Source organism: Pelophylax lessonae, assembly GCF_965119305.1.
Source record: "Pelophylax lessonae genome assembly, chromosome: 6".
Taxonomy (NCBI): Eukaryota; Metazoa; Chordata; class Amphibia; order Anura; family Ranidae; genus Pelophylax; species Pelophylax lessonae.
Window position 1 is genome coordinate 10,450,162 of NC_138773.1, and position 26,889 is coordinate 10,477,050.

At 45.0% G+C, this 26,889-nt stretch overlaps 1 protein-coding gene across 1 annotated transcript; it reads left to right on the plus strand.

Moving 5' to 3' along the window:
- Positions 1-9,750: 9,750 nt before the first annotated feature.
- LOC309558398 (uncharacterized protein) lies at positions 9,751-25,878 on the plus strand (the record flags this gene model as incomplete). The annotated part of the gene is made up of 4 exons (XM_082261472.1): positions 9,751-10,064; positions 16,762-16,891; positions 21,024-21,094; positions 25,526-25,878. Exons 1-4 carry the CDS (start codon positions 9,767-9,769, stop codon positions 25,876-25,878), a joined length of 852 nt encoding a protein of 283 aa, XP_082117598.1. The 5' UTR covers positions 9,751-9,766.
- Between the last annotated feature and the right edge of the window lie 1,011 nt (positions 25,879-26,889).

Genomic DNA, 26,889 nt, shown 5'->3' on the forward strand with positions numbered 1-26,889 from the left:
AATGCAGTGCCGAATCGCAAAAAATGCCCTGGTCATTAACCACTTTACCACCGGAGGATTTTGCTGTCTTACGTCCAGGCCACTTTTTGTGATTCGGCACTGTGCGACTTTAACTGGCAATTGCGCGGTCGTGCGACGCCATACCCAAACAAAATTTACATCTTTTTTTCCCTCAAACAGAGCTTTCTTTTGGTGGTATTTGATCACCTGTGCGATTTTTACTTTTTGCGCTATTAACAGAAAAAGAGCGTAAATTTTGCAAAAATAACAATTTTTTTCACATTTTTTAATATGAAATTCCCCCCCAAAAAAATGTAAAAATCTAAATTTTTTAAAATTTTTGGCCAATTTGTTTTCTGCTTCATATGTTTGGTAAAAAAAAATCGCAAAAAGCGTATTTTGATTGGTTTGCGCAAAAGTTATCGTGTTTACTAACAAAGGGAAAGATTTTTGTCATTTTTGGTGTTTTTTTTTTTTTTAACGAGTAATGGCGGCGATCTGCGATTTTTTTTGCGGGACTGCGACATTGCGGCGGACAGATCGGACCCTTGACTGACATTTTTGACACTTTTGGGGGTACCAGTGACATTACTGCAGTAATCAGTGCTATACATATGCACTGTTACTGTAAAAATGACACTGGCAGGGAAGGGGTTAACTGTATTGGAGAGGGAGGGGTTAAGTGTGTCCTAGGGGCGTGTTTCTAACTGTGATTGGACATGGCTACTATTGTAAAAACAGAGATCAACGGTCCTTCATAGTAGAACCGTCTGATCTCCATTTAAACACAGGGGAGAATGACAGGTGGCTTGTTTACATTAGCCGCCCGCCTTTCTCTCTTCCCGGGGAACGATCGCGAGTGACCGGCGGACATTGGGTCCGCCGGTCATACGCACTGACTTGTTAGGGAACGAGCCGGGGGGGGCGGGCGCGCGCCTCAGCGGGCGCGCGCCCGCCCGCTATTGGCTCACAAGCCAGTGACAGGCTAGTGACGTACCGGTACGTCACTTTGCCTGGCCGAGGCTGACCGCCGCAGTATATGTACTTGCGGCGGTCGGCAACCGGTTAAGGGGGGGGGAAATCTTCCGGTCCAGAAGTGGTTAATTTATTAATTCATTCCTTAATAATTTATTAATAATTTTTATTCACTTTTACTGTTTTTTTTTTTTTCCCTATGAATTTTAGGCCTACAATATAAAACAATAGATTTCCAAAAATACTGACATAATCAGACCGCCAGGGAGGTTAATAGGAAACATTTTATTTTTAACAGCACAGCACGCCTGGAACACGGAGCGGAAGTTCACGCAGATGTTATTTGGTCCTAAAAACAGAAGACGTGACTCATTACAAAACATTACTTTCAGTTTCTGGAAAGCAGAGAAGATCCAGCCGCCTGTCTCTTGGCACCTCCAGGAACGTCACCCACAGGTACTGAATATATTTCCCTTGGTGGGAGCAGAGTATTGATATGATGTGGGGGGGGGGGGGGGTGTTTTCTAAAAACATCTTCTAGACTTTCACATGGAGAAACAATGCACGGCACACCCAGCTTTACACGTCTGATACGAACGTTGCATTCCCTGACCGACAAACCGAAACTGTTTTTTTTTTTTAACGTCAAGCCAAATATTCAGCATATTTAACAAAACTGGAATAAAAATCTAATTTTCTTAAGAAAAAAACAAAACAAAAAAAAAAAGTTATCGGTGACAGTTTGCTTTGATGTGGGCAGAAGATTAATCACTTCTGCACCCCCTTAATGACCAGGCCATTTTTTTTGCGATTCGGCACTGCGTTATTTTAACGAACAGTTGCGCGGTCGTGCGATGCTGTACCCAAATAAAATTGACGTCCTTTTTTTCCCCCCACATACAGAGCTTTCTTTTGGTGGTATTTGATCACCTGTGCGGTTTTTATTTTTTTGCGCTATAAACAAAAAAATAGCGACAATTTTGAAGGAAAAAAAAAAAAAACAATATTTTTCACTTTCTGCTATATAACATTCCCAAAAAAAACTAAAAATAAAAATGTTTTAACTTATTAGGCCAATTTGTTTTCTGCTATATATTTTTGGTAAAAAAAAAATTGCAGTAAGCGTATTTTGATTGGTCTTCACAAATGTTATCACGTTTACTAACTAAGGGAAAGATTGTTGTCATTTTTATTGTTTATTTTTCACTAATAATGGCGGCGATCTGTGATTTTTAGCGGGGCTGCGACATTGCGGCGGACAGATCGGACCCCTAACTGACATTTTTGACACTTTTGGGGGGACCAGTGACATTACTACAGTAATCAGTGCTAAAAATATCCACTGTTACTGTAATAATGACACTGGCAGGGAAGGGTTTAATACTGTGGGTGATCAAGGGGTTAAATGTGAACCTAGGGGAGTGTTTCTAATTGAATGGGGGCGGAGCTTGTGAAATGATCTGCGATTTTTAGCGGGACTGCGACATTGCGGCGGACAGATCGGACACCTAACTGACATTTTTGACACTTTTGGGGGGGGACCAGTGACATTACTACAGTAATCAGTGCTAAAAATATGCACTGTTTCTGTAATAAGGACACTGGCAGGGAAGGGGTTAACATTGTGGGTGATCATGGGGTTAAATGTGAACCTAGGGGCGTGTTTCTAACTGTATGGGGCGGAGCTTGTGAAATGACCATAGAGACCTGTGATCCTACATAGAAGGATCACAGGAGCTCTGTGATCATTCCAGAGAGAAGAACGGTCAGCTGTGTTTACAACATCCGACCGTTCTTCTCTCTCAGCGGGGAGCAATCGCGGGTGCCAGGAGGCAATCAGAGCCGTCTGCCCCCTGCATCGGAGTCCCCACTGCTGAGTGTGGGCGGGAGGGCGTTCGCCCCCTAGCTGCAGGCGCGCAACCGACGTATACCTATGTCGGTTCGCGCAGGAGGGACTGCCTGCCGCAGTATAACTGCGGTGGGGCTGGTCCTTAAGTGGTTAACTTCTGGATCAGAAAGTTTTACCCCCCTTAATGACCAAAGTGAAGAAATGTCATCAGCACACCAAGGATTCATCAAAAGGGTCCAAAACTTTAAAACTTTACCCTTAATGATCAGGCCATTTTTTAGCGATACAGCACTGCGTTACTTTAACAGACAATTGCGCCATCGTGCGACGCTGTACCCAAATAAAATTTACGTCTTTTTTTCCCCATAAACAGAGCTTTCTTTTGGTGGTATTTGATCACCTCTGTGGTTTTTAGATTTTGCGCTATAAATAAAAAAAGAGCGGCGATTCTGAAAAATAATATATATATATATATTTTTTTTTTACTTTCTGCTATAAAACATTCCTAAATAAAAACAAAACTAAAAATCAAATTTTTCCATCATTTTAGTCCAATTTGTATTCTGCTACATTTTCTTGGTAAAATAAAATCCCAATACGTGTATATTGATTGGTTTACGCAAAAGTTATCCAGTTTACAATTTAGGGGATAGATTTATGTCATTTTTATTTATTTAATTATTTATTTTACTAGTAATGGCGGCGATCAGCGTTTTTTTGCGGGACTGCGACATAGCGGCAGACAAATCGGACCCCTAACTGACACTTTTGAGGGGACCAGTGACATTACTACAGTAATCAGTGCTAAAAATATGCACTGTCACTGTACTAATGGCACTGGTAGGGAAGGGGTTAACCAGGGGTTAAATGTGTGCATAGGGGGTGCTTTCTAACTGTGTATGGGATGGACTCAATAGATGAACACAGAGATCTGTGTTCCTAAATAGCAGGAACACAAGATCCCTGTGTTCTGTCTCTCTGGGGAGAGATCGTGGGTGGCCGGCGGACATGGCGTCCGCAGGACACGCTGATTGGCTCCCCCTCTGGCTAATCAGCTTGCGCTTGTGCGACCCCACTGGCTATAGGTACGTTGTTTTGCACAATAGAGCCAACCTTCCGCAGTATATGTACTGCTGGTGGCTGGCAAGTGGTTAATGTGCGTGCCATTTTTGGGAAAGAAAACTGTTTTATAAATTAAAAAAAAAAAAAAAAAACAAATGAAAAAGTTAGTTAAAAGTTAACCAAATGTTTTTGTATAATGTGAAAGATGATATTACATCGAGTAAATAGATAACTTGTTATCCCAAAAATGAGACCGGGTCTTATATTCATTCTGGCACCAAAAGACACAGTAGGGCTTATTTTTGGGGTAGGTCTTATCTCCCTCCATGCCTGTCAGGATACCCCTGTGTAAACCTAGTTTAGTGTTTGTAAAATCCTAGAATCCACTTTATGACTGTTTTATAAAATGTCCAGTGTGTGTTTCTGTAATCTAATAGTGTAAAATACCTTCCGTACAGCGCCGCTCAGCTAATCTCCCGCTCTGCTCTCCTCTCCTTCTCTTCTCATAGCTGTCAATAGGGGATCTAAGCCCCTCCCCTCAGAGCGGGTCACAGAATCGCCAAGCATTATATTATAATAGTGTGAAATACCTTCGGTACAGCGCCGCTCGGCACTCAGCTGATTTCCCGCTGCTCTTCCTTCTCTTTTCCCCCGCTGACAGCTGGGGGGTCACGGAAGCGCCAAGCGGCGCTGTACCGAAGGTATTTCACACAATAATAATATAATGCTCGGCATTTCCGTGACCGCTCTCAACACTGCAGAGGGGAGGGGCTGAGATCCCCCGCTGACAGCTATGAGAGGAGAAGAGCAGAGCGGGTAATCAGCTGAGCGCCGAGTGGCACTGTACCGAAGGTATTTCACACAATAATATTATAATGCTCTGCGTTTCCATGACCGCTCTGAACACTGCAGAGGGGAGGGGCTGAGATCCCCCGCTGACAGATATGAGAGGAGAAGAGCAGAGCGGGTAATCAGCCGAGCGGTGCTGTACCAAAGGTATTTCACACAATAATAATATAATGCTCGGCGCTTCTGTGACCCGCTCTGAAAACTGCAAAGGGGAGGGGCTGAGATCCCCCCGCTAACAGCTATTAGAGGAGAAGAGCAGAGCAGGGAATCAGCTGAGCGCCAAGCTGCACTGTACCGAAGGTATTTCATACAATTATAATATAATGCTCAGTGTTTCCGTGACCGCTCTGAACACTGCAGAGGGGAGGGGCTGAGATCCCCCGCTGACAGCTATGAGAGGAGAAGAGCAGAGCGGGTAATCAGCTGAGTGCCGAGGGGCACTGTACCGAAGGTATTTCACACAATTATAATATAATGCTTGGCACTTCTGTGACCCATTCTGAACACTGCAAAGGGGAGGGGCTGAGATCCCCCCGCTGACAGCTATAAGAAGAGGAGAAGAGCAGAGCAGGGAATCAGCTGAGCGTCGAGCGGCGCTGTACCGAAGGTATTTCACACAATTACCGCTCTGAGCACTGCAAAGGGGAGGGGCTGAGATCCCCCGCTGACAGCTATAAGAAGAGGAGAAAAGCGGGGAATCTGCTGAGCGCCGAGCGGCGCTGTACGAAGGTATTCCGCACAATTATAATATAATGCTCGCCGCTTCTGTGACCCGCTCTGAACATTGCAAAGGGTTGGGGCTGAGATCCCCCGCTGACAGCCATAAGAAGAGGAGAAGAGCAGAGCGGGGGCTGAGAACTGAGCGGCGCTGTACCGAAGGTATTTCACACTATTAGATTACAGAAACACACACTGGACATTATATAAAACAGTATAAAAGGGGATTCTAGGATTTTACAAACACTAAACTAGGGCTTATTTTTCAGGGTAGGGCTTATATTGCAGCCTTCCCAAAAACAACAGTAGGTCTTATTTTCAGGGTAGGTCTTATTTTCAGGGTAGGTCTTATTTTCAGGGTAGGTCTTATTTTCAGGGTAGGTCTTATTTTCGGGGAAATACGGTACCTAACATGTCATGCTTTAAAATTGCCCACCCTCATGGAATGACGCCAAACTTCGGTACTTACAAATCTCCATAGGCAACGAGGTTACCAGTTTAGAGTTAGTTTAGGCTAGAATTGTTGCTCTTGCTCTAACGTTCACGGCAATACCTCCCATCTATGGATTGAACACTGTTTACATATGTGTCATATGACGTCCAGCGGTAAGGAAGTGATTAAAAGTAAAAAAAAAAAATGTGATTTCCAAAATTGTGTCAGTGATTATTATGTGTTATCAGCTGCAGCTAAAGTGTTTTCACTGGGTGAGGAACAGCAACCAAACCAATATAAATATAGATAGCCGCGCTAATTAAATTAAATCACATCATCATATTAACCACTTAAGCCCCAGCCCTATTTTGGACACTTTTTGTTTACAAGTTAAAATCAGTATTTTTTCCTAGAAAACTACTTAGAACCCCCAAACATTATATATATATATATTTTTTAGCAAAGACTCTGGAGAATAAAATGTCGGTCATTGCAATATTTTTTGTCACGCGGTATTTGCACAGCGGTCTTTAAAACGCAATTTTTTTGGAAAAATTTTGAAAAATCACATTTCACAGCATTTAAAAAATGCTAAACAGTAAAGTTAGCCCATTTTTTTTTATATTGTGAAAGATGATGTCATGCTGAGTAAATAGATATCCAACATGTTACGGTTTAAAATTGCGCCCCCCCCCCCCCCCCCGTGGGATGGCGACAAACTACGGTCAATAGAGACCTCAATAGGCAACGCTTTAAATTTTTTTAACGGTTACCAGTTTAGAGTTAGAGTGTAGCTCTTTTTTTTTCATTATTGCTCACGCTCTGGCGATCGCGGCGATACCTCACATGTGTGGTTTGAACAGCGATTTCATTTGCGGCTCGACTTCCGTATAAATTTTTTTTTGTGCGCGAGCTAACGGTGACGGGGGCTGCTAAAATTTTTTTTTTTTTCCTATTTATTTATTTTTTTTTTTTTAAACTTTATTACAGGTTTTTAAAAAAAAAAAAAAACTCTGATCACTTTTATTGCTGTCACAAGCAATGTAAACATCCCTTGTGACACCAATATGTAGTGACAGGTACTCTTTATGGAGGGATCGAGGGTCTAAAAGACCCCAAACCCCTCCACTACACTTTCATGTATGCAAAACGCTGAAAACGGCGTTTTTGCATACAGCCGTTTTTTAAATTTGCCACCTTTTGCAGCACAGTAACCCGGAAGTGACGTCATGGACGCTGCCTCCGGGTTACGTCATCAGAGACCCGATCGAAGCCGTTTCCGGCATTCATCGGGACTCCATCCAGCCGGCGGACGTGCCGGCTGGGTGCTCGGGGTTCCCGGTGGGACGGGAGTCCCGAGCAAAGTCACGGAAGGCGGCGGGAGGGGGGGGACGTCCCCTCCCGCTCACCCGGGTAACGATCGAGCGGCTCCCGGGCCACATCGGTTATTACCGACGGAAAGCCGACCGTTGGCTCTAAACCACGGTACCGGGATGGTGTCTCTAGCTAGAGGCATCATCCCGGTATACTACCGCAAAGTTTGCCGACGTAGGGCTACATCACTTTGCGGTAAGTGGTTAACAAAATACATGAACACCACCGTAAAATGTGCACATAAAGTGACTGTAAACCTCTGCACTCTTTTTTTTGTTTTTGTTTTTATTTACCTGCAAGGCAAAGGCATAATGTGCTAGTATGCGAGCTGCAATGACGTCACTACCGCACGTGGGCGCTGGAGCCGCCAGTCACCGCACACTGCTCTGAAGAAACACACGGGCGGCCGTTCCTTCAGAGCGCATACGCCAGTGATGTAACTGGCTGCTAGGTCAGTAAATATCTCCTAAACGGTGCATGTTTAGGAGATATTTACACCACCTATAGGTAAAACTTAAAGATGGAGGTTTACTTCCTCTTTAAATATATTCACAAAAATATAATGTCCATTCATGCAAAAATATATAATTGCTGGCGCCTAATCTCCCTTCTGTAATTTAATATCCCAGTGCTGTGCCATACATGCTATTCACCACTAATATAGTGTGTAATCCTCAGTACTGTATATACTGCTGGTGAATAGCATGAGCTGGGCCCTGATATGGAGAGAGGTTTGATGTTTCTGGGGCTTTGGATGTGAAGGGGAGGAGCTTTAATGTGCAAGGGGTGGAGGTTCTAAAGTGAAGGGAAGGCTCTGATGTGAATGGGAGGATCTGATGTGAAGGGGGCTCTCATGTAAAAGGGGCTCTAAACTGAACGGGACTTCTAATGTGTAGGGGTCTCTCATGTAAAAAGGGGGGTTCTGATGTGAAGGGGGTTCTGATGTGAAGGGGGCTCTGATGTAGAGGGGGGTTCTGATGTGAAGGGGCTCTGACATTGGGGGGCTCTGATGTGAAAGGAGCTCTGACCTAGAGGGGGGCTCAGATGTGAAGGGGGCTCTGAGTATAAAGTAAATGGAAGCTCTGATGTGAAGGGGCGCTCATGTAAAGGGGGGGTTATGATGTGAAGGGGGCTCTGATGTAAAGGGGCTCTGACAATGAGGGGCTCTGATGTGAAAGGGGCTCTGACCTAGAGGGGGGCTCTGATGTGAAGGGGGCTCTGAGTATAAAGTGAATGGAAGCTCTGATGTGAAGGGGTCTCTCATGTAAAAGAGGGGTTCTGATGTGAAGGGGGCTCTGATGTAGAGGGGGACTCTTATGTGAAGGGGCTCTGACAATGGGAGGCTCTGATGTGAAAGGGACTTTGACCTAGAGGGGGGCTCTGATGTGAAGGGGGCTCGGAGTATAATGTGAATGGAAGCTCTGATGTGAAGGGAGCTCTCATGTAAAAGGGGGGTTCTGATGTGAAGGGGGCTCTGATGTAGATGGGGACTCTGATGTGAAGGGGCTCTGACAATGGGGGGCTCTGATGTGAAAGGGGCTCTGACCTAGAGGGGGGCTCTGATGTGAAGGGGGCTTGGAGTATAAAGTGAATGGAAGCTCTGATGTGAAGGGTGCTCTGATGTAAAAGGGGGGTTATGATGTGAAGGGGGCTCTGATGTAGAGGGGGACTCTGATGTGAGGGGGACTCTGACAATGGGGGGCTCTGATGTGAAGGGGGCTCTGACCTAGAGGGGGCTCTGACCTAGAGGGGGGCTCTGATGTGAAGGGGGCTCTGAGTATGTGTGTTCTGATGTGAAGGGGGCTCTGTCCTAGAGGGGGGCTCTGATGTGAAGGGGGCTCTGACATAGAGCGGGATCTGATGTGAAGGGGGATCTTATGTGAAGGGGGCTCTGATGAAATTGGTGGCTTCTTTCTGATGTGGTAGGGGAGCTCTGATGAGTTGTGGGGTTTCTGACATAATACTTTTCTTTTTTAAATTATTTTTTTCAGCTGGTGAATATTTGTAAAATATACTATATGACCCTCGTACTGAAAATATTGCAGACCCCGGATTTAGACATTGAAATGAAAGTCCATTTGGCTGGACTGCCTTATAGCTGGTTGTTTTATAAGCAACATACAGATTGCAAAAAAACCTCTGTAAAACCCTGCTATGGAATAATCGACCATGTAGAGAAAAATGGGGCCAAACTTATATTGTGTACTCTAAAGAAGACTGTATTTGTTTTAAAGGGAAAATCCTTTTTGATTACCTATATACAGTATATATACTATTTTTTTATCACAAGTTATCTTTCTATTTGTAACTGGAAGTACTTCAAAAAGACTTTTGTAAGTGAGAACTTTTATTCCAGCTCCGGAAATGGGCTGCCATCTTAACTGGGAAATATACCGTATACTTTAAAAGCATAGCCATGATGTGATTACCCTCCACAGAGTTGCCCACAAATGATTTTACTGACAGATATTTATTCTCACATTGATTTGATTCCACAGGACCTCAGAATGAGTGACAATATCAAAGATTTCCGTCTTAGTGACGTTGATGGAAGTGGAGGTTATAATCGGGTCATCTTGCAGCTCTTCGGGTTACCGGGAAATGGAAAATCCTCCTTCATCAACTCCTGCAAATTTGTCATGGATGGCGGGGTGTTTGCTGACCACGCGGAGACTGGAGACAGCCAAGGAGGAAAGACCACTAAAAGAATCCTTTATGAGCTCACAGAGACAATATGGATGGTGGATAATCGGGGGATGCCAACTCTGAACAGGTTCCAGACAGGAGAGATTTTTGCTCAACTTGGTAAAATTTTATAAACATTTAAAAATGACTTCAGAGATTCAGTTATCAAAGCAATGTGCAGAAACCACACATCCCAACTTTAGAACTTGAGAGAGGGACAGATTGACATGAAGATGATATACAGGATATGTAGAGCCTATGGATACGTAGGATCTGTATACACCATGACATTATGGCATGGATACGTAGGATCTGTATACACCATGACATTATGGCATGGATACGTAGAGTCTGTATAGACCATGGCATAATGGCATTGATACGTAGAGTCTGTATACACCATGGCATAATGGCATTGATACGTAGAGTCTGTATACACCATGGCATAATGTCATGGATATGTTGAGTCTGTATAGACCTTGGCATAATGGCATGGATATGTAGAATTTATTGATATCTAGGGTTTGAATACACTGTAGCATAATGGCATGGATATGTATAGTTTGAATACACCATGGCATAATGACAATGGATATGTAGAGTCTGTTTACACAATGGCATAATTACATGGATATGTAGAGTCTATGGATAGGTAGGGTCTGTATACATCATGGCATAATGGCATAGATATGTAGAGTCTATTGATACATAGGGTTTGTATACACCATGGCATAATGGCAGGGATATGTAGAGTCTGCTTACACCATGGCATATTGGCATGGATATGTAGAGTCTGTATACACCATGTCATAATAGCATGGTCATGTAGAGTCTGTATACACCATGACATAATGGCATGGATATGTAGAGTCTGTACACACCTTGGCAAAATGCCATAGATATGTAGAATCTATGGATACATAGGGTCTGTATACATCATGGCATAATGGCATGGATATGAAAAGTCTATGGATATGTAGGGTCTGTATACACCATGGCATAATGGGATGGATATGAAGAGTCTATTTATACGTAGGGTCTGTATACATCATGACATAATGGCATGGATATGTAGAGTCTATGGATATGTAGGGTCTGTATACACCATGGCATAATGGCATAGATATGTAGAGTCTATGGATATGTAGGGTCTGTATACACCATGGCATAATGGCATGGATATGAAGAGTCTATGGATACGTAGGGTCTGTATACATCATGGCATAATGGCATAGATATGTAGAGTCTATGGATATGTAGGGTCTGTATACACCATGGCATAATGGCATAGATATGTAGAGTCTATGGATATGTAGGGTCTGTATACACCATGGCATAATGGCATAGATATGTAGAGTCTATGGATATGTAGGGTCTGTATACACCATGGCATAATGGCATGGATATGTAGAGTCTATGGATACGTAGGGTCTGTATACACCATGGCATAATGGGATGAATATGAAGAGTCTATGGATACATAGGGTCTGTATACATCATGGCATAATGGCATGGATATGAAGAGTCTATGGATACGTAGGGTCTGTATACACCATGGCATAATGGCATGGATATGTAGAGTCCATGGATACGTAGGGTCTGTATACACCATGGCATAATGGCATGGATATGTAGAGTCTATGAATATGTAGGGTCTGTATACACCATGGCATAATGGCATTGATATGTAGAGTCCATGGATACATAGGGTCTGTATACACCATGGCATAATGGCATGGATATGAAGGGTCAATGGATACGTAGGGTATGTATACACTGCACACGTACACCAATCAGCCATGACATTATGATAACCCAGCTAATATTAAGTAAGCCCCCTTTTGCCACAAAGCCAGCCCTGACCCATCAAGGCATGGATGCCACCAGGCCTCCGAAGGTATGCTGTGGTATCTGGCACCAAGTTGTCAGTAGCAAATCCTTTAAGTCCTGTAAGTTGCAAAGTGGGGGTCTCCATGGATTGGACTTGTTTTTCCAGTACATCCCACAGTTGTTTGGTTGGATTGAGATGTTGAGAATTTGAAGGCAAATTCATTACCTTCAACTTGTTCTTTTGTCCCTCAAACCATTTTTGCAGTGTGGCAGGGCGCGTTATCCTGCTGAAAGAGGCAATTGCCATCAGGCAATACTGTTTCCATGAAGGGGTGTACTTGGTCACCAACAATGTTTGGGTAGGTAGTACATGTCAAGTAACATTCATATGAATGGCAAGAGCCAAGGTTTCCCAGCAGAACATTGCCCAAAGCTGGCATGCCTTCTTCCCATACTGCATCCTGCCGCCATCTTTTTCTCAGGTAAGTGAGAAACATACACATGATGTAGAAGAAAACGTGACTCATCAGACCAGGCCATCATCTTCCATTGCCCCGTGCTCCAGTTCCGATGCCCACATGCCCATTGTAGGTTCTTTTGGTTGTGGAAACAGGTCAGCATAGGCACCCTGACCGGTCTGTGATTGGACACAGTGGGAGCCAATCAGCGGGTCCAGTGGCCGCGATGTCTGCTGGAACCCGCCGATCGTTCGGCGGAATGACAGAATGGCGGTCTGCCTATGTAAACAGGGCAGACCGCTGTTTTGTCAGAGAGGAAAAGATCTTATGTTTCAGCTAAGCTAAGCTAAAACACAGATCACTCTTTTCCTCTAGTGCACAGGTGTCAAACACAAGGCTCGCGGGCTGAATGTGGCCCCCCAGGACATTTCAGGTGGCCCTCGCACCACTCCTGCAGCTGCAGGACCCCCCCCCCCCTTATCTTGGCCCCGACCTTATCTCAGTAGTAGGCAACACGGGTGACAGAACTCCTTCGCCAGGTCCAGTGCTTCTCTGTGCAGCTGCAGAAAAACTTGTCTTTGCCCGCCCCCCCTTCTCAGCTGTCTGCAGCAGAGAGGAGGGCAGAACTCCTCCTACAGATCCTGCACCTCTCTGTACAGGAACACCAGCTTGTCTCTGCCTCCCCTGGTCTCAGCATTCAGCAGACTCTGGAAGCTGACTCCAGGGGGTAAGGGGGTGCTTTGTAATGTAAGGAAGGGTGGGTGACTCTTGACATCTCATGTAAGGGTGTAAGGGGGCATGAGGTGCTCTGGACATCTAATCTTACAGATATAATAGGCCCTTTGAGGGCAACCATAATGCTGATGTGGCCCGCAATGAAACTAAGTTTGACACCCATGCTCTAGTGTAATCCACTCCCCCCACAGTTAGAAAGCACTCCATAGGAGCACACTTAACCTCTTGATTTCCCCTAGTGTTAACCCTTTCTCTGTCAGTGTCATTTTGTACAGTAACAGTGTATTTTTTGTTTAGTACTGATCACTGTATTGGTGTCAGTGGTCCCCAAAAAGTGTCACGGGTAGTGTCAGATTTGTCCGCTGCAATGTTGCAGCCCCGCTAAAAATTACTGATCACCGCCATTACTTGTAAAAACAATAAAAAATAAATAAAAAGTCCACAAATGTATTCCCTAGTTTGTAGACACGATAACTTTTGCACAAACCAATCAAATACGCTTATTAGGATTTTTGTTACCAAAAATATGTAGCAGAATACAAAATGGCCTAAAATGATGAAAAAATTGATTTTTAAATTTTTTTTATTGGGAATGTTATATAGCAGAAAGTGAAAAATATATATATTTTTTTCAGAATTGTCGCTCTTTTTTTGTTTTTATTTAAAAGCGCAGAGGTGATCAAATACCACCAAAAGAAAGCTCTGTTTGTGGGGGGAAAAAAGCCATCAATTTTATTTGGGCACAGTGTCGCAGGACCGCGCAACTGTCAGTTAACCACTTAAGCCCCGGAAGATTTTACCCCCTTCCTGACCAGTGCCTATTTTGCGATTCGGCACTGCGTGACTTTAACTGACAATTGCGCGGTCATGCAACACTGTACCTAAATGAATTTGGTGTCCTTTTTTTTCCCACAAACAGAGCTTTCTTTTGGTGGTATTTGATCACCTGTGCGATTTTTTGATCATGCGCTATAAACAAAAAAAGAGTGTCAATTTTGCAAAAATAACAATATTTTTCACACTTTTTTATATGAAATTCCCCCCAAAAAAATGTAAAAATCAAAATTTTTTAACATTTTAGGCCAATTTGTATTCTGCTACATAAAAATCGCAAAAAGCGTATTTTGATTGGTTTGCGCAAAAGTTATCGCATTTACTAACAAAGGGAAAGATTTTTGTCATTTTTGTTGTTTTTTTTTTTAACGCGTAATGGCGGCGATCTGTGATTTTTTTAGCGGTACTGCGACATTGCGGCGGACAGATCGGACCCTTGACTGACATTTTTGACACTTTTGGGGTTACCAGTGACATTACTACAGTAATCAGTGCTATACATATCCACTGTTACTGTAAAATGATACTGGCAGTGAAGGGGTTAACTTTTTTGGAGAGGGAAGGGTTAAGTGTGTCCCTAGGGGCGTGCTTCTAACTGTGATTGGCTGTGGTTTGAGGTGTAGGAACAGTGATCAACGGTCCTACATAGTAGAACCGTATGATCACTATTCTTACACAGGGGAGAATGACAGGCGGCTGTGTTTTACATTAGCCGCCTGCCTTTCTCCCGCTCTAACGGACGATCTCGAGTGACCAGCGGACATCGGGTCCGCCGGGCACACGCGTGGGGCGTCCGTGACCGAGCAGGAGCATGCCTCCGGCGGCGCGCGCTCGCTCCCTATAGCCTCACAGGCTAGTGATGTACCGATACGTCACTTTGCCTGTGAGGGGCTGACCGCCGCAGTAAATGTACTTGCGGCGGTCGGCAAGTGGTTAAAACAACAAAGTGTCGTATCACAAAAAATGGCCTGCTCATTAAGGGGGCAACACCTTTCGAACTTGAAGTGGTAAAGAACAACTTTATTAGAAGAGTTGGGGAATACATAATAACCAGAACCCATTGAGACAACGAGATTGGCCAGCAGTATGTAATGTACAGCTCTGCTTATAGAGTGCAGGTGGCAGAAGTATGCAATGTACAATATAATGCAGTGGTCAGGAGTATGTAAAGTACAGCACAGTGTATAGAGTGCAATGGTCAGGAATATGTAAACTACAGCACAGTGTATAGAGTGCAATGGTCAGGTGTATGTAAAGTACAGCACAGTGTATAGAGTGCAATGGTCAGGTGTATGTAAAGTACAGCACAGTGTATAGAGTGCAATGGTCAGTTGTATGTAAAGTACAGCAGTGTGTAGAGTGCAGTGGTCAGGAGTATGTAAAGTACAGCAGTGTATAGAGTGCAATGATCAGGAATATGTAAAGTACAGCACAGTGTATAGAGTGCAATGATCAGGAGTATGTAAAGTACAGCACAGTGTATAGGGTGCAATGGTCAGGTGTATGTAAAGTACAGCACAGTGTATAGAGTGCAATGGTCAGGAGTATTTAACGTACAGCACAGTGTATAGCAGGGATCCTCAAACTACAGCCCTCCAGCTGTTGCAGAACTACAAATCCCAAGAGGCATTGTAAATCTCTGACATTCACAGACATGACTAGGCATGATGGGAATTGTAGTTCCTGAACAACTGGAGGGCCATAGTTTGAAGACCCCTGGTGTATAGAGTGCAATGGTCAAGAGTATTTAAAGTACAGCACAGTGTATAGCGTGCAATGGCTAGGAGTATTTAAAGTACAGCACAGTGTATAGAGTGCAATGGCTAGGAGTATTTAAAGTACAGCACAGTGTATAGAGTGCCATGGTCAGGAGTATATATACAGCACAGTGTATAGAGTGCAAGGGTCAGAATTATTCTTAAGTTACTGGTTGGTGGAGGTCAAAAAAGTCATAACGTTGGAAGTCAGTGAGAGGATGAATGTCCTAATGTCAATGGTAAGGAAATGTCACCATTGGCAGGAAAAAAAAAACCTACAGGTGGTGGTCCATGGGAGGAAGAATGCTCTGGTGTAACTTGGGGGGGGGGGATACCCCAGCACTGGTGTCAGTGGTAAGAAAAATATTACCCACCATTGGTGTAAATAGGAGGGAGAACATTTCCCAATGGTTGGTGCCACTGGGAGGATTTCCCTAGGCAGGCACCAGGGGCGTAACTACAGGGGTTGCAGGGGTTGCAATAGCAACCAGGCCCCATGCTCCAGGGGGCCTGTGCGGCTCCCCTGTACACCTGTACACAATAGAGAACCAGGAAGGGGTCGAGAAATATGTAATTTACCAGCTCCTTCCTTTTCTGCATGGACAGAGTCATAGTCAGTGACATTGTAAAAAAAATAAAATAAATGGATAAAAAATAATACGATTAAAATACCAAAAAATAAAAACTACTGACACCAGTGGGTGAACTTCCAGGATCGCAAAGGTCACAATTGCGACCGGGCCCTGGCATACCATCACCATGGGGAGGCCCCAAGATGGCAGAAAGGGGGCCCACTGCAGAACTTGTGAAAGGGTCCTGCTGTAGGAAAGTAATAAAGGGCCCCGCAATGAGAGTAAAGGGCCCCAGGATCAGTGGGAAGAGCCCCAGGCTTGAAGGGAAGGGCCCCGGCCAGGGGTTCAGGGGGTCCTTCATGGTTTCTTGCACCGGGCCTTGAAGGTTTTAGTTACGCCTCTGGCAGGCACCATTGGGCAGGAGGTCGGTCCACCTCACAGTGCCAGCACAGACCCAGTACCAGGTGTAGGAATGAGCTTTCCAGTGCCAGAATATGGCAAGGACCTGCAGGACATTCGGGGATATACAGCAACTCCCAGACATTGATCTCCTTTCCTGAATCTAATGAAAGGTGAAATCTGATAGAGAAAGAGACAAAGAAAACTCATTACAGTTTCCCATCTTTTCCAGGAAATTTGCTGCCGCTAAATGTGGAGGTGGAATGGGTGGAAGACTTTAATAAAAATGTGGACAGAGTAATTGCTGAATACAACAATGAGGACAGCTTACATGACTTAATTGTCCCAGTTCTTATACACAGGTAAGAGCTAACAATGTACAATCCTGGCAGGGACGGTGCTAGACTATTTTGCACCCTAGGCAAGACCAGCTACTTGTACCCCCCCCCCCCCAAAAAAAAACAAAAAAAAACAAAAACACTATACACATTGCCCCCCCCCCCCTTCCTGCACATAATGTCCCCTTCTTTAACCCTACACTCCCTTTCCTGTATACACTGCCCCTTTAAATCCCACACCCCCTTTCCTGTACACACTGCCCCCTTTAACCCTACACCCCCTTCCTATACACACTGCCCCCCTTCCTGCACACACTGCCCTCCTTTTAATGCTACACCCCCTTCTTGCATGCATTGCCCCTTTAATGCTACACCCCTTTAACCCTACACCCCTTCCTATAAACACTGCTCCTCCTTCAACCCTACACCCCCTTCCTATACACACTGCCCCCCCCCCCTTTAACCCTACACCCTCCTTCCTATACACACTGCCCCCCTTTGACCATACACCCCCCTTCCTATACACACTGCCCCCTTTAACCCTACCCTCCCCTTCCTATACACACTCCTCCCCTTTAACCCTACACCCTCCTTCCTATACACACTGCCCCCCCCCCCGTTTAACCTTACACCCCCCTTCCTATACACACTGCCCCCCTTTGACCATACACCCCCCTTCCTATACACACTGCCCCCTTTAACCCTACCCTCCCCTTCCTATACACACTCCTCCCCTTTAACCCTACACCCTCCTTCCTATACACACTGCCCCCCCCGTTTAACCTTACACCCCCCTTCCTATACACACTGCCCCCTTTGACCCTACACCCCTTCCTATACACACTGCCCCCCTTTAACCCTACACCCCCCTTCCTATACACACTGCCCACTTTAACCCTACACTCCCCTTCCTATATACCCCCCTTTAACCCTACACCCCCTTTCTATACACACTGCCCCCCTTTAACCCTACAACCCCCTTCCTATACACACTGCCCCCCCTTTAACCCTACACCCCCCTTTCTATACACACTGCCCCCCTTTAACCCTACAACCCCCTTCCTATACACACGGCTCCCCCTTTAACCCTACATCCCCCTTCCTATACACACTGCCCCCCTTTGACCCTACACCCCATTCCTTTACACACTGCCCCCCTTTAACCCTACACTTCCCTTCCTATACACACTCCCCCCTTTAACCCTACACTCCCCTTCCTATACAAACTGCCCCCCCTTTAACCTGACACCCCCTTTCCTATACACACTGCCCCCCTTTAACCTGACACCCCCTTCCTATACACACTGCCCCCCCTTTAACCTGACACCCCCTTCCTATACACACTGCCCCCCTTTAACCCTACACCCCCCTTCCTATACACACTGCCCCTTTGACCCTACACCCCCTTCCTATACACACTGCCCCCTTTGACCCTACACCCCCTTCCTATACAAACGTCCCCCTTTGACCCTACACTCCCTTCCTATACACACTGCCCCCCTTTAACCCTAAACTTCCCTTCCTATACACACTCCCCCCCTTTAACCCTAACCGCTCCTTCCTATACACACTACCCCCTTTAACCCTACACCCCCCTTCCTATACACACTGCCCCCTTTAACCCTTCACCCTCTTCCTGTACACACTGCCCCCTTCCTGCACACACTGCCCTCCTTTTAACGCTACACCCCCTTCTTGCATGCACTGCCTCTTTAACACTACACCCCCTTCTTGCATGCACTGCCTCTTTAACACTACACCCCCTTGTTGCATGCACTGCCTCTTTAATGCTACACCCCTTTAACCCTACACCCCCTTCCTATAAACACTGCTCCTCCTTCAACCCTACACCCCCTTCTTATACACAATGCCTTTCTTTAACCCTACACCCTCCTTCCTATACACACTGCCCCCATTGGACCCTACATCCCCCCCTTCCTATACACACTGCCCCCCTTTAACCCTACATCCCCTTCCTATAAACACTGCCCCCTTTGACCCTACACCCCCTTCCTAAACACACTGCCCCCCTTTAACCCTACACTTCCCTTCCTATACATACTCCCCCCCTTTAACCCTACACCCCCTTCTTATACACACTGCCCCCTATGACCCTACACCCCCTTCCTATACAAACGTCCCCCTTTGACCCTACACCCCTTTCCTATACACACTGCCCCCCTTTAACCCTAAACTTCCCTTCCTATACACACTCCCCCCCTTTAACCCTACACGCTCCTTCCTATACACACTGCCCCCTTTAACCCTTCACCCTCTTCCTGTACACACTGCCCCCCTTCCTGCACACACTGCCCTCCTTTTAATGCTACACCCCCTTCTTACATGCACTGCCTCTTTAACACTACACCCCCTTCTTGCATGCACTGCCTCTTTAATGCTACACCCCTTTAACCCTACACCCCCTTCTTATAAACACTGCTCCTCCTTCAACCCTACACCCCCTTCCTATACACACTGCCCCCCTTTAACCCTACACCCCCTTCCTATACACACTGGCCCCTTTGACCCTACACCCCCCTTCCTATACACACTGCCCCCCTATAACCGTACACCCCCTTCCTATACACACTGCCCCCCTTTAACCCTACTCTCCTCTTCTAATACACACTCCCCCCTTTAACCCTACACTCCCCTTCCTATACACACTGCCCCCCTTTAATCCTACACCCCCTTCCTATACACACTGGCCCCTTTGACCCTACACCCCCCTTCCTATACACACTGCCCCCCTTTAACCGTACACCCCCTTCCTATACACACTGCCCCCTTTGACCCTACACCCCCTTCCTATACACACTGCCCCCTTTAACCCTACACTTCCCTTCCAATACACACCCCCCCTTTAACCCTACACTCCCCTTCCTATACACACTGCCCCCCCTTTAACCTGACACCCCCTTCCTATACACACTGCCCCCCTTTGACCCTACACCCGCCTTCCTATACACACTGCCCCCCTTTAACCCTACACTACCCTTCTTATACATACTCCCCCCTTAACCCTACACCCCCTTCCTATACACACTACCGCCCTTTGACCCTACACCCCCTTCCTTTGTACACTTCCCCTCTTTAACCCTACACCCCTTTCCTGTGTACACTTATCCCCTTTAACCCTACACCCCCCTTCCTGTATACACTGCCTCCTTTAACCCTACATCCCCTTCCCGCACAAACTGCCCCCCTTCCTGCACACACTGCCATGGCTGTGCCCTAGGTTGCAGTGTGCCCTAGGCGGCTGCCTAGTTCGCCTATTGGTAGCACTGGCCCTGAATGCTGGGGGTGTTTTTGACATAGTGGAGAATGGCAGGTAAAGCTGTGATCAGATAGATTAGCAGTCTGTATTTACACTTTTTTTTTTTTTTTTGTACGACTTTTGAGAAAACCCAGCAGAAGAACAGAAAGGGAGTGGAGTAAAAAAAAAAGCTACTTACAATCACAAGATTCTCTGCAGCTCAGGTCATTGGACTTACAGTAATTTGTGTGTAGTGCAAACAGCTAAAGAAACTGTATATTGGAGCAATATTCTCTCTGGGGAACGGAACTAGGAGATGGAGTTTATAGAGATTTTTTTTTTTTAAAGATATTTTTATTGAACATTTTCCCCCCAAAAAACATACAGGTAGTAACAAGAGGTGACAACCAATAGTGTATGCTGTTAGATGGAACAAACATAAGTAACATGTGCAAATTAAAGCGGAGTTCTGGCCTCGGGGGACAATTTTAGCTAAAAATACCCCCGGGACAGTCAGGGCTAGTACATTCGTGGTCAGTTTACATGCCTCTGTCGTCCGTAGCTCTCCCCCGTCCTCTCTTCCCTGTAGAAGCGGAGCGGACCAGGAGAGCGCTGGAAGTCAGCTGACTGCACAGCAGTGCTTCAAAAATAAGGTATTGTGCCGCATCATTTTTGTAAAACAAGGGCACTGAGCGATATCACAGGATATAACAGACGGGATTCGACACATAATTACTTTACATAATTACTTTACTTTGATTCAAAAGTTTATACACAGCTTGAGGTCAGGTTGGAGGCATTAGACACAATTAAGTCTTTCATTCTATGATAAGAAAACCTTTGCAATGTCTATAGTTCAACTGGAGGGGATTTATAATATATATATATTTTTTTTTCTAGTGTAAAAAATAGTATTCAAAATGATGTTGAGTTGTACAAAGCGCTTCTGAACACTGCACGAGAACTTACCGGTAAGGAGGTGGCTTCTGGTTTCTGGTGGGTGTCGTGTTTCCTCTCCTCTGTTCATGTAATGGTGGTCTTTCCTCTTTCTATCCCCCCCCCGCCCTTTTCTCTGTTTCTATATTGACTTCCTTTCTTCTGTGTGCCCAACCATGGGTCCTACTAGGTCCATTGGACCCAGGCAGAACTTGGAGAGGGACAGCAAATTGACCCCCTCAAGATTTTTTTTTACAGCAGTTTTGTGTGTCATCAGTTTGCAGTGTGTTACGGGTGGCATTTCTCCATCTCCTACTGCCGCCCATAGTGCAAACTGATGAGTATGAGGAGGCGGAGTGTCTACTCCGGGGAACTTCCCTCACGTGAACGTGGTGTGTGCGCAATGACGTCAGACATCAGCGCACTCCATCTCATGCAGGGCAGGCTGGATCCTCTAGGGCGGTGGGCACGGCAGACACAGGAGTGACAGGAGGACTGAGGACAGACAGTGGGTGTTTGCTGGACTGGTCTGGTGGTGAGTTACGGAAGAGATAACAGTATATATAATATTTTATAAAGGTTATATTTATATAAAATAATGGGGGCCTTTTGTTGGGCGTGATTTATGTTTTTTTTTGGGGGGGGGGGGGGCAGCATTTCATTCTTGGACCCAGGCAGCACAATGTATTGGGCCAGCTCTGTGTGTATATACCCTTTTTTCATCTCTCTTTCTTTAAGACTGCCATTTTCTCTATCTCCTCCTCACTCTCCTCTCTGTCTATATAACGACTACATCTCCTCTGTCTATCTCCCCCTCTCTTTCTATATAATGACTACCTTTCATTTCTCTATCACCTCCTCGCTCTCCTCTCTGTCTATATAATGACTGCCTTCCCTCTATCTCCTCCTCTCTCTCCTGTCTGTCTATATACAGTATCCCACAAAAATAAGTACACCCCTCACATTTTTTAAAATTTTTTTTTATATCTTTTCAAGTGAAAACACTGAAGAAATGACACTTTGCTACAATGTAAAGTAGTGAGTGTACAGCTTGTATAACAGTGTAAATTTGCTGTCCCCTCAAAATAACTCAACACACAACAATTAATGTCTAAACCACTGGGAACAAAAGTGAGTACACCCCTAAGGGAAAATGTCCAAATTGGGCCCAATTAGCCATTTTCCCTCCCTGGGGTCATGTGACACATTAGTGTTACAAGGTCTCCGGTGTGAATGGGGGGCAGGTGTGTTAAATTTGGTGTTATCGCTCTCACTCTCTCATACTGGTCACTGTAAGTTCAACGTGGCACCTCATGGCAAAGAACTCTCTGAGGATCTGAAAAAAATAAATGTTGCTCTACATAAAGAGGGCCTAGGCTATAAGAAGATTGCCAAACCCTGAAACTGAGCTGCAGCACGGTGGCCAAGACCATACAGTGGTTTAACAGGACAGGTTCCACTCAGAACAGGCCTCGCTATGGTAGACCAAAGGAGTTGAGTGCATGTGCTCATCGTCATATCCAGAGGTTGCCTTTGGGAAATAGACGTATGAGTGCTGCCTGCATTGATGCAAAGGTTTAAGGGGTGTGGGGTTTGCCTGTTAGTGCTCATACCAAACGCCGCACACTGCTTTAGATTGGTCTGCATGGCTGTCATCCCAGAAGGAAGCCTCTTCTAAAGAGGATGCACAAGAAAGCCCACAAAAATTTGCAGAAGACAAGCAAACTAAGGACACAGATCACTGGAACCATCTCCTGTGGTCTGATGAGACCAAGATAAAGCTTTTTAGTTTAGATGGTGTCAAGCGTGTGTGGCGGAAACCAGGTGGGTAGTACAAACACAAGTGTGTCTTGTCTACAGTCAAGCATGGTGGTGGGAGTGTCATGGTCTGGGGCCGCATGAGTGCTGCCAGCACTGGGAAGCTACAGTTCATTGAGGGAACCATGAATGCCAACATGTACTGTGACATACTGGAGCAGAGCATGAGCCCCTCCCTTCGGAGACTGTCCGCAGGGCAGTATTCCAACATGATAATGACCCCAAAGACATCTCCAAGACGACCACTGCCTTGCTAAAGAAGCTGAGGGTAAAGGTGATGGACTGGCTAAGCATGTCTCTATACCTAAACCCCATTGAGCATCTGTGGGGGCATCCTCAAACAGGAGCGCAAGGTCTCTAATATCCACCAGCTCTGTGATGTTGTCATGGAGGAGTGGAAGAGGACTCCAGTGACAACCTGTGAAGCTCTGGTAAGCTCCATGTCCAAGAGGGTTAAGACCATGCTGGAAAATAATGGTGGCCACACAAAATATTGACACTTTGGGCCCAATTATGACATTGTCACTTAGAGGTGTACTCACTTTTATTGCCAGCGGTTTAGACATTAATGGCTGCGTGTTGAGTTATTTTGAGGGGACAGCAAATTTACACTGTTATACAAGCTGTACACTCACTACTTTACATTGTAGCAAAGTGTCATTTCTTCAGTGTTGTCACATGAAAAGCTATAAAAATGTTTTTACAAAAATGTGAGGGGTGTACTACCTTTCCTCTGTCTTTCTACTCCTCTCTCTTCTCTGTCTATAAAATGACTACCTTTCCTCTGTCTATCTCCTCTTCTCTCTCCTCTCTGTCTATATAATGACTACCTTTCCTCTGTCTATCTCCTCTTCTCTCTCCTCTCTGTCCGTATAATGACTGTCTTACTCTGTTTATCTCCTCCTCTCTCTCCTCTCTGTCTATAAAATGACTGCCTATCCTCTGTCTATCTCCTCATCTCTCCTCTCTGTCTATAAAATTACTACCTTTCCTCTGTCTATCTCCTCCTCTCTCCTCTCTGTCTATAAAATGACTACCTTTCCTCTGTCTATCTCCTCCTCTCTCTCTCTTTCTCATCTCTGTCTATAAAATGACTACCTTTCCTCTGTCTTTCTACTCCTCTCTCCTCTCTGTCTATATAATGACTACCTTTCCTCTGTCTATCTCCTCCTCTCTCTCCTCTCTGTCTATATAATGACTACCTTTCCTCTGTCTATCTCCTCCTCTCTCCTCTCTGTCTATATAATGACTACCTTTCCTCTGTCTATCTCCTCCTCTCTCCTCTCTGTCTATAAAATGACTACCTTTCCTCTGTCTATCTCCTCTTCTCTCTCCTCTCTGTCCGTATAATGACTACCTTTCCTCTGTCTATCTCCTCTTCTCTCTCCTCTCTGTCTATATAATGACTACCTTTCCTCTGTCTATCTCCTCCTCTCTCCTCTCTGTCTATATAATGACTACCTTTCCTCTGTCTATCTCCTCCTCTCTCCTCTCTGTCTATAAAATGACTACCTTTCCTCTGTCTATCTCCTCTTCTCTCTCCTCTCTGTCCGTATAATGACTACCTTTCCTCTGTCTATCTCCTCTCTGTCTATAAAATGACTACCTTTCCTCTGTCTATCTCCTCTTCTCTCTCCTCTCTTTCCGTATAATGACTACCTTTCCTCTGTCTATCTCCTCCTCTCTCCTCTCTGTCTATATAATGACTACCTTTCCTCTGTCTATCTCCTCCTCTCTCCTCTCTGTCTATAAAATGACTACCTTTCCTCTGTCTATCTCCTCCTCTCTCCTCTCTGTCTATATAATGACTACCTTTCCTCTGTCTATCTCCTCCTCTCTCCTCTCTGTCCGTATAATGACTGTCTTACTCTGTTTATCTCCTCTTCTCTCTCCTCTCTGTCTATATAATGACTACCTTTCCTCTGTCTATCTCCTCTTCTCTCTCCTCTCTGTCCGTATAATGACTGTCTTACTCTGTTTATCTCCTCCTCTCTCTCCTCTCTGTCTATAAAATGACTGCCTATCCTCTGTCTATCTCCTCCTCTCTCCTCTCTGTCTATAAAATGACTACCTTTCCTCTGTCTATCTCCTCCTCTCTCCTCTCTGTCTATAAAATGACTACCTTTCCTCTGTCTATCTCCTCCTCTCTCTCTCTTTCTCATCTCTGTCTATAAAATGACTACCTTTCCTCTGTCTTTCTACTCCTCTCTCCTCTCTGTCTATATAATGACTACCTTTCCTCTGTCTATCTCCTCCTCTCTCCTCTCTGTCTATATAATGACTACCTTTCCTCTGTCTATCTCCTCCTCTCTCCTCTCTGTCTATAAAATGACTACCTTTCCTCTGTCTATCTCCTCTTCTCTCTCCTCTCTGTCCGTATAATGACTGTCTTACTCTGTTTATCTCCTCTTCTCTCTCCTCTCTGTCTATATAATGACTACCTTTCCTCTGTCTATCTCCTCCTCTCTCCTCTCTGTCTATATAATGTCTACCTTTCCTCTGTCTACTGTAATTCCTCCTCTCTCTTCTCCTCCAGATTATTTCTCTGGAAAAATGCTGCAATTGCTCCTCTGCTTTTTTTCACCCAGATAATGTCTTCATGAACTGATTTACTCTTTTTATTGAAGTCCTTCATGTTGATGTTTCAGGCATTAACCCGTACGTTGTTCTGACACACAAATACAGCGGTGGAGTGGAATCCATGAAGTCTCTCTTTACAGACATGGGACTGAAAAAAATATACAGCATCGAAAATTACTCTGCGGGGGGTCAGTTGGTGAGAGAGAAGCATGAGGATATTATTGAATTCCTCACCGAGGTTTTGGAAGACATCAGATTCCATATGGAACACATGGGGGATCCCAAAGAGGAAAGAAAAAGACATTTGTCATTTATCATAAAATATATGAAAGAAACCAGCGATATGAAGAAGGATGAGGAAAATGAAAAGAAAAAGATTGAGGAAGACTCTGGGAAAAAAAACAGATGTATTGCTTTCTAGATTGCCAGTGCAATATGTAACTAGCAGAACACCATCAGGACTAAATGTAAAATAATCTTCAAATGTTTTAATTTCTTATATTGTACAGCACTAGCTTTATTACAATCCCTGTCCGTACTATATATCTATGAGTTATGCAGTATATAACTGACAACTACGTTCCGGGAAGGTCTAGCTTAATACTTTTCTCTGCTCACTTGGAGGAAAGAAGGGAGCAGCTGAAGGTGCAGCTTAGAAAAGGAGCTACCTCCATGGACCAGTTGGCCTTTTTTTGCCATTGGTTGTCTATGTTTCTATGTATTGGTGGAGGGTTGACATATACTGAGCTCTGCATCTAAGCATGATAGATGAAGTCCAGATGTCTTCATGCTTTTCATTTTTTGAGACGTGGGCCTTCTCACATCCTGCCTTAAGCCTCGTACACACGCGCCGATAATTGCCCGTGAATTTTCGCCCAACGTCCGATCGGCCGATTTTCGGCTTGTTAGTATGATGCTTCCGACAACGGACTCCGACTTTTCGACCGAAAAAAATCTGGTGTGCAGGCTATAAAATTTTTGTTGGCCGTCAACACAACGGCCGATTTTCCGTCAGTCAGTACAGATTTCGGCAGACAAAAATCTGATGAGCAAGACTGGGCATGCTCAGAGAAGAAAAAACACACGGAAAGTAAACCATCACATGACATCACTTCTGAAGTAGATTTTTGTTGGCCAAGAAAAATCGTGCGCAGTCTAGGCACATTCCAACCAACAAAACACCACTCTGGACAAAAGTCGGCCGATCGGTCGGCCGATAATTGTTACATGTGTACGAGGCATAAGTGTGAATGTGTTCACCTCCTTCCTTATGAAGTCATATCAGAGTCTAGGTGCAGATTCTGGAGCATCCCAGAAGCCCCAAATCTCAGGGAGTTCTAATATATACAGTCCCCTCCCCCACCCCAGTGGCTTATGTTGGATCTTTAATGTCAAACAAAATCAAGCGACCAATCAAATTAACCTGTCTAAA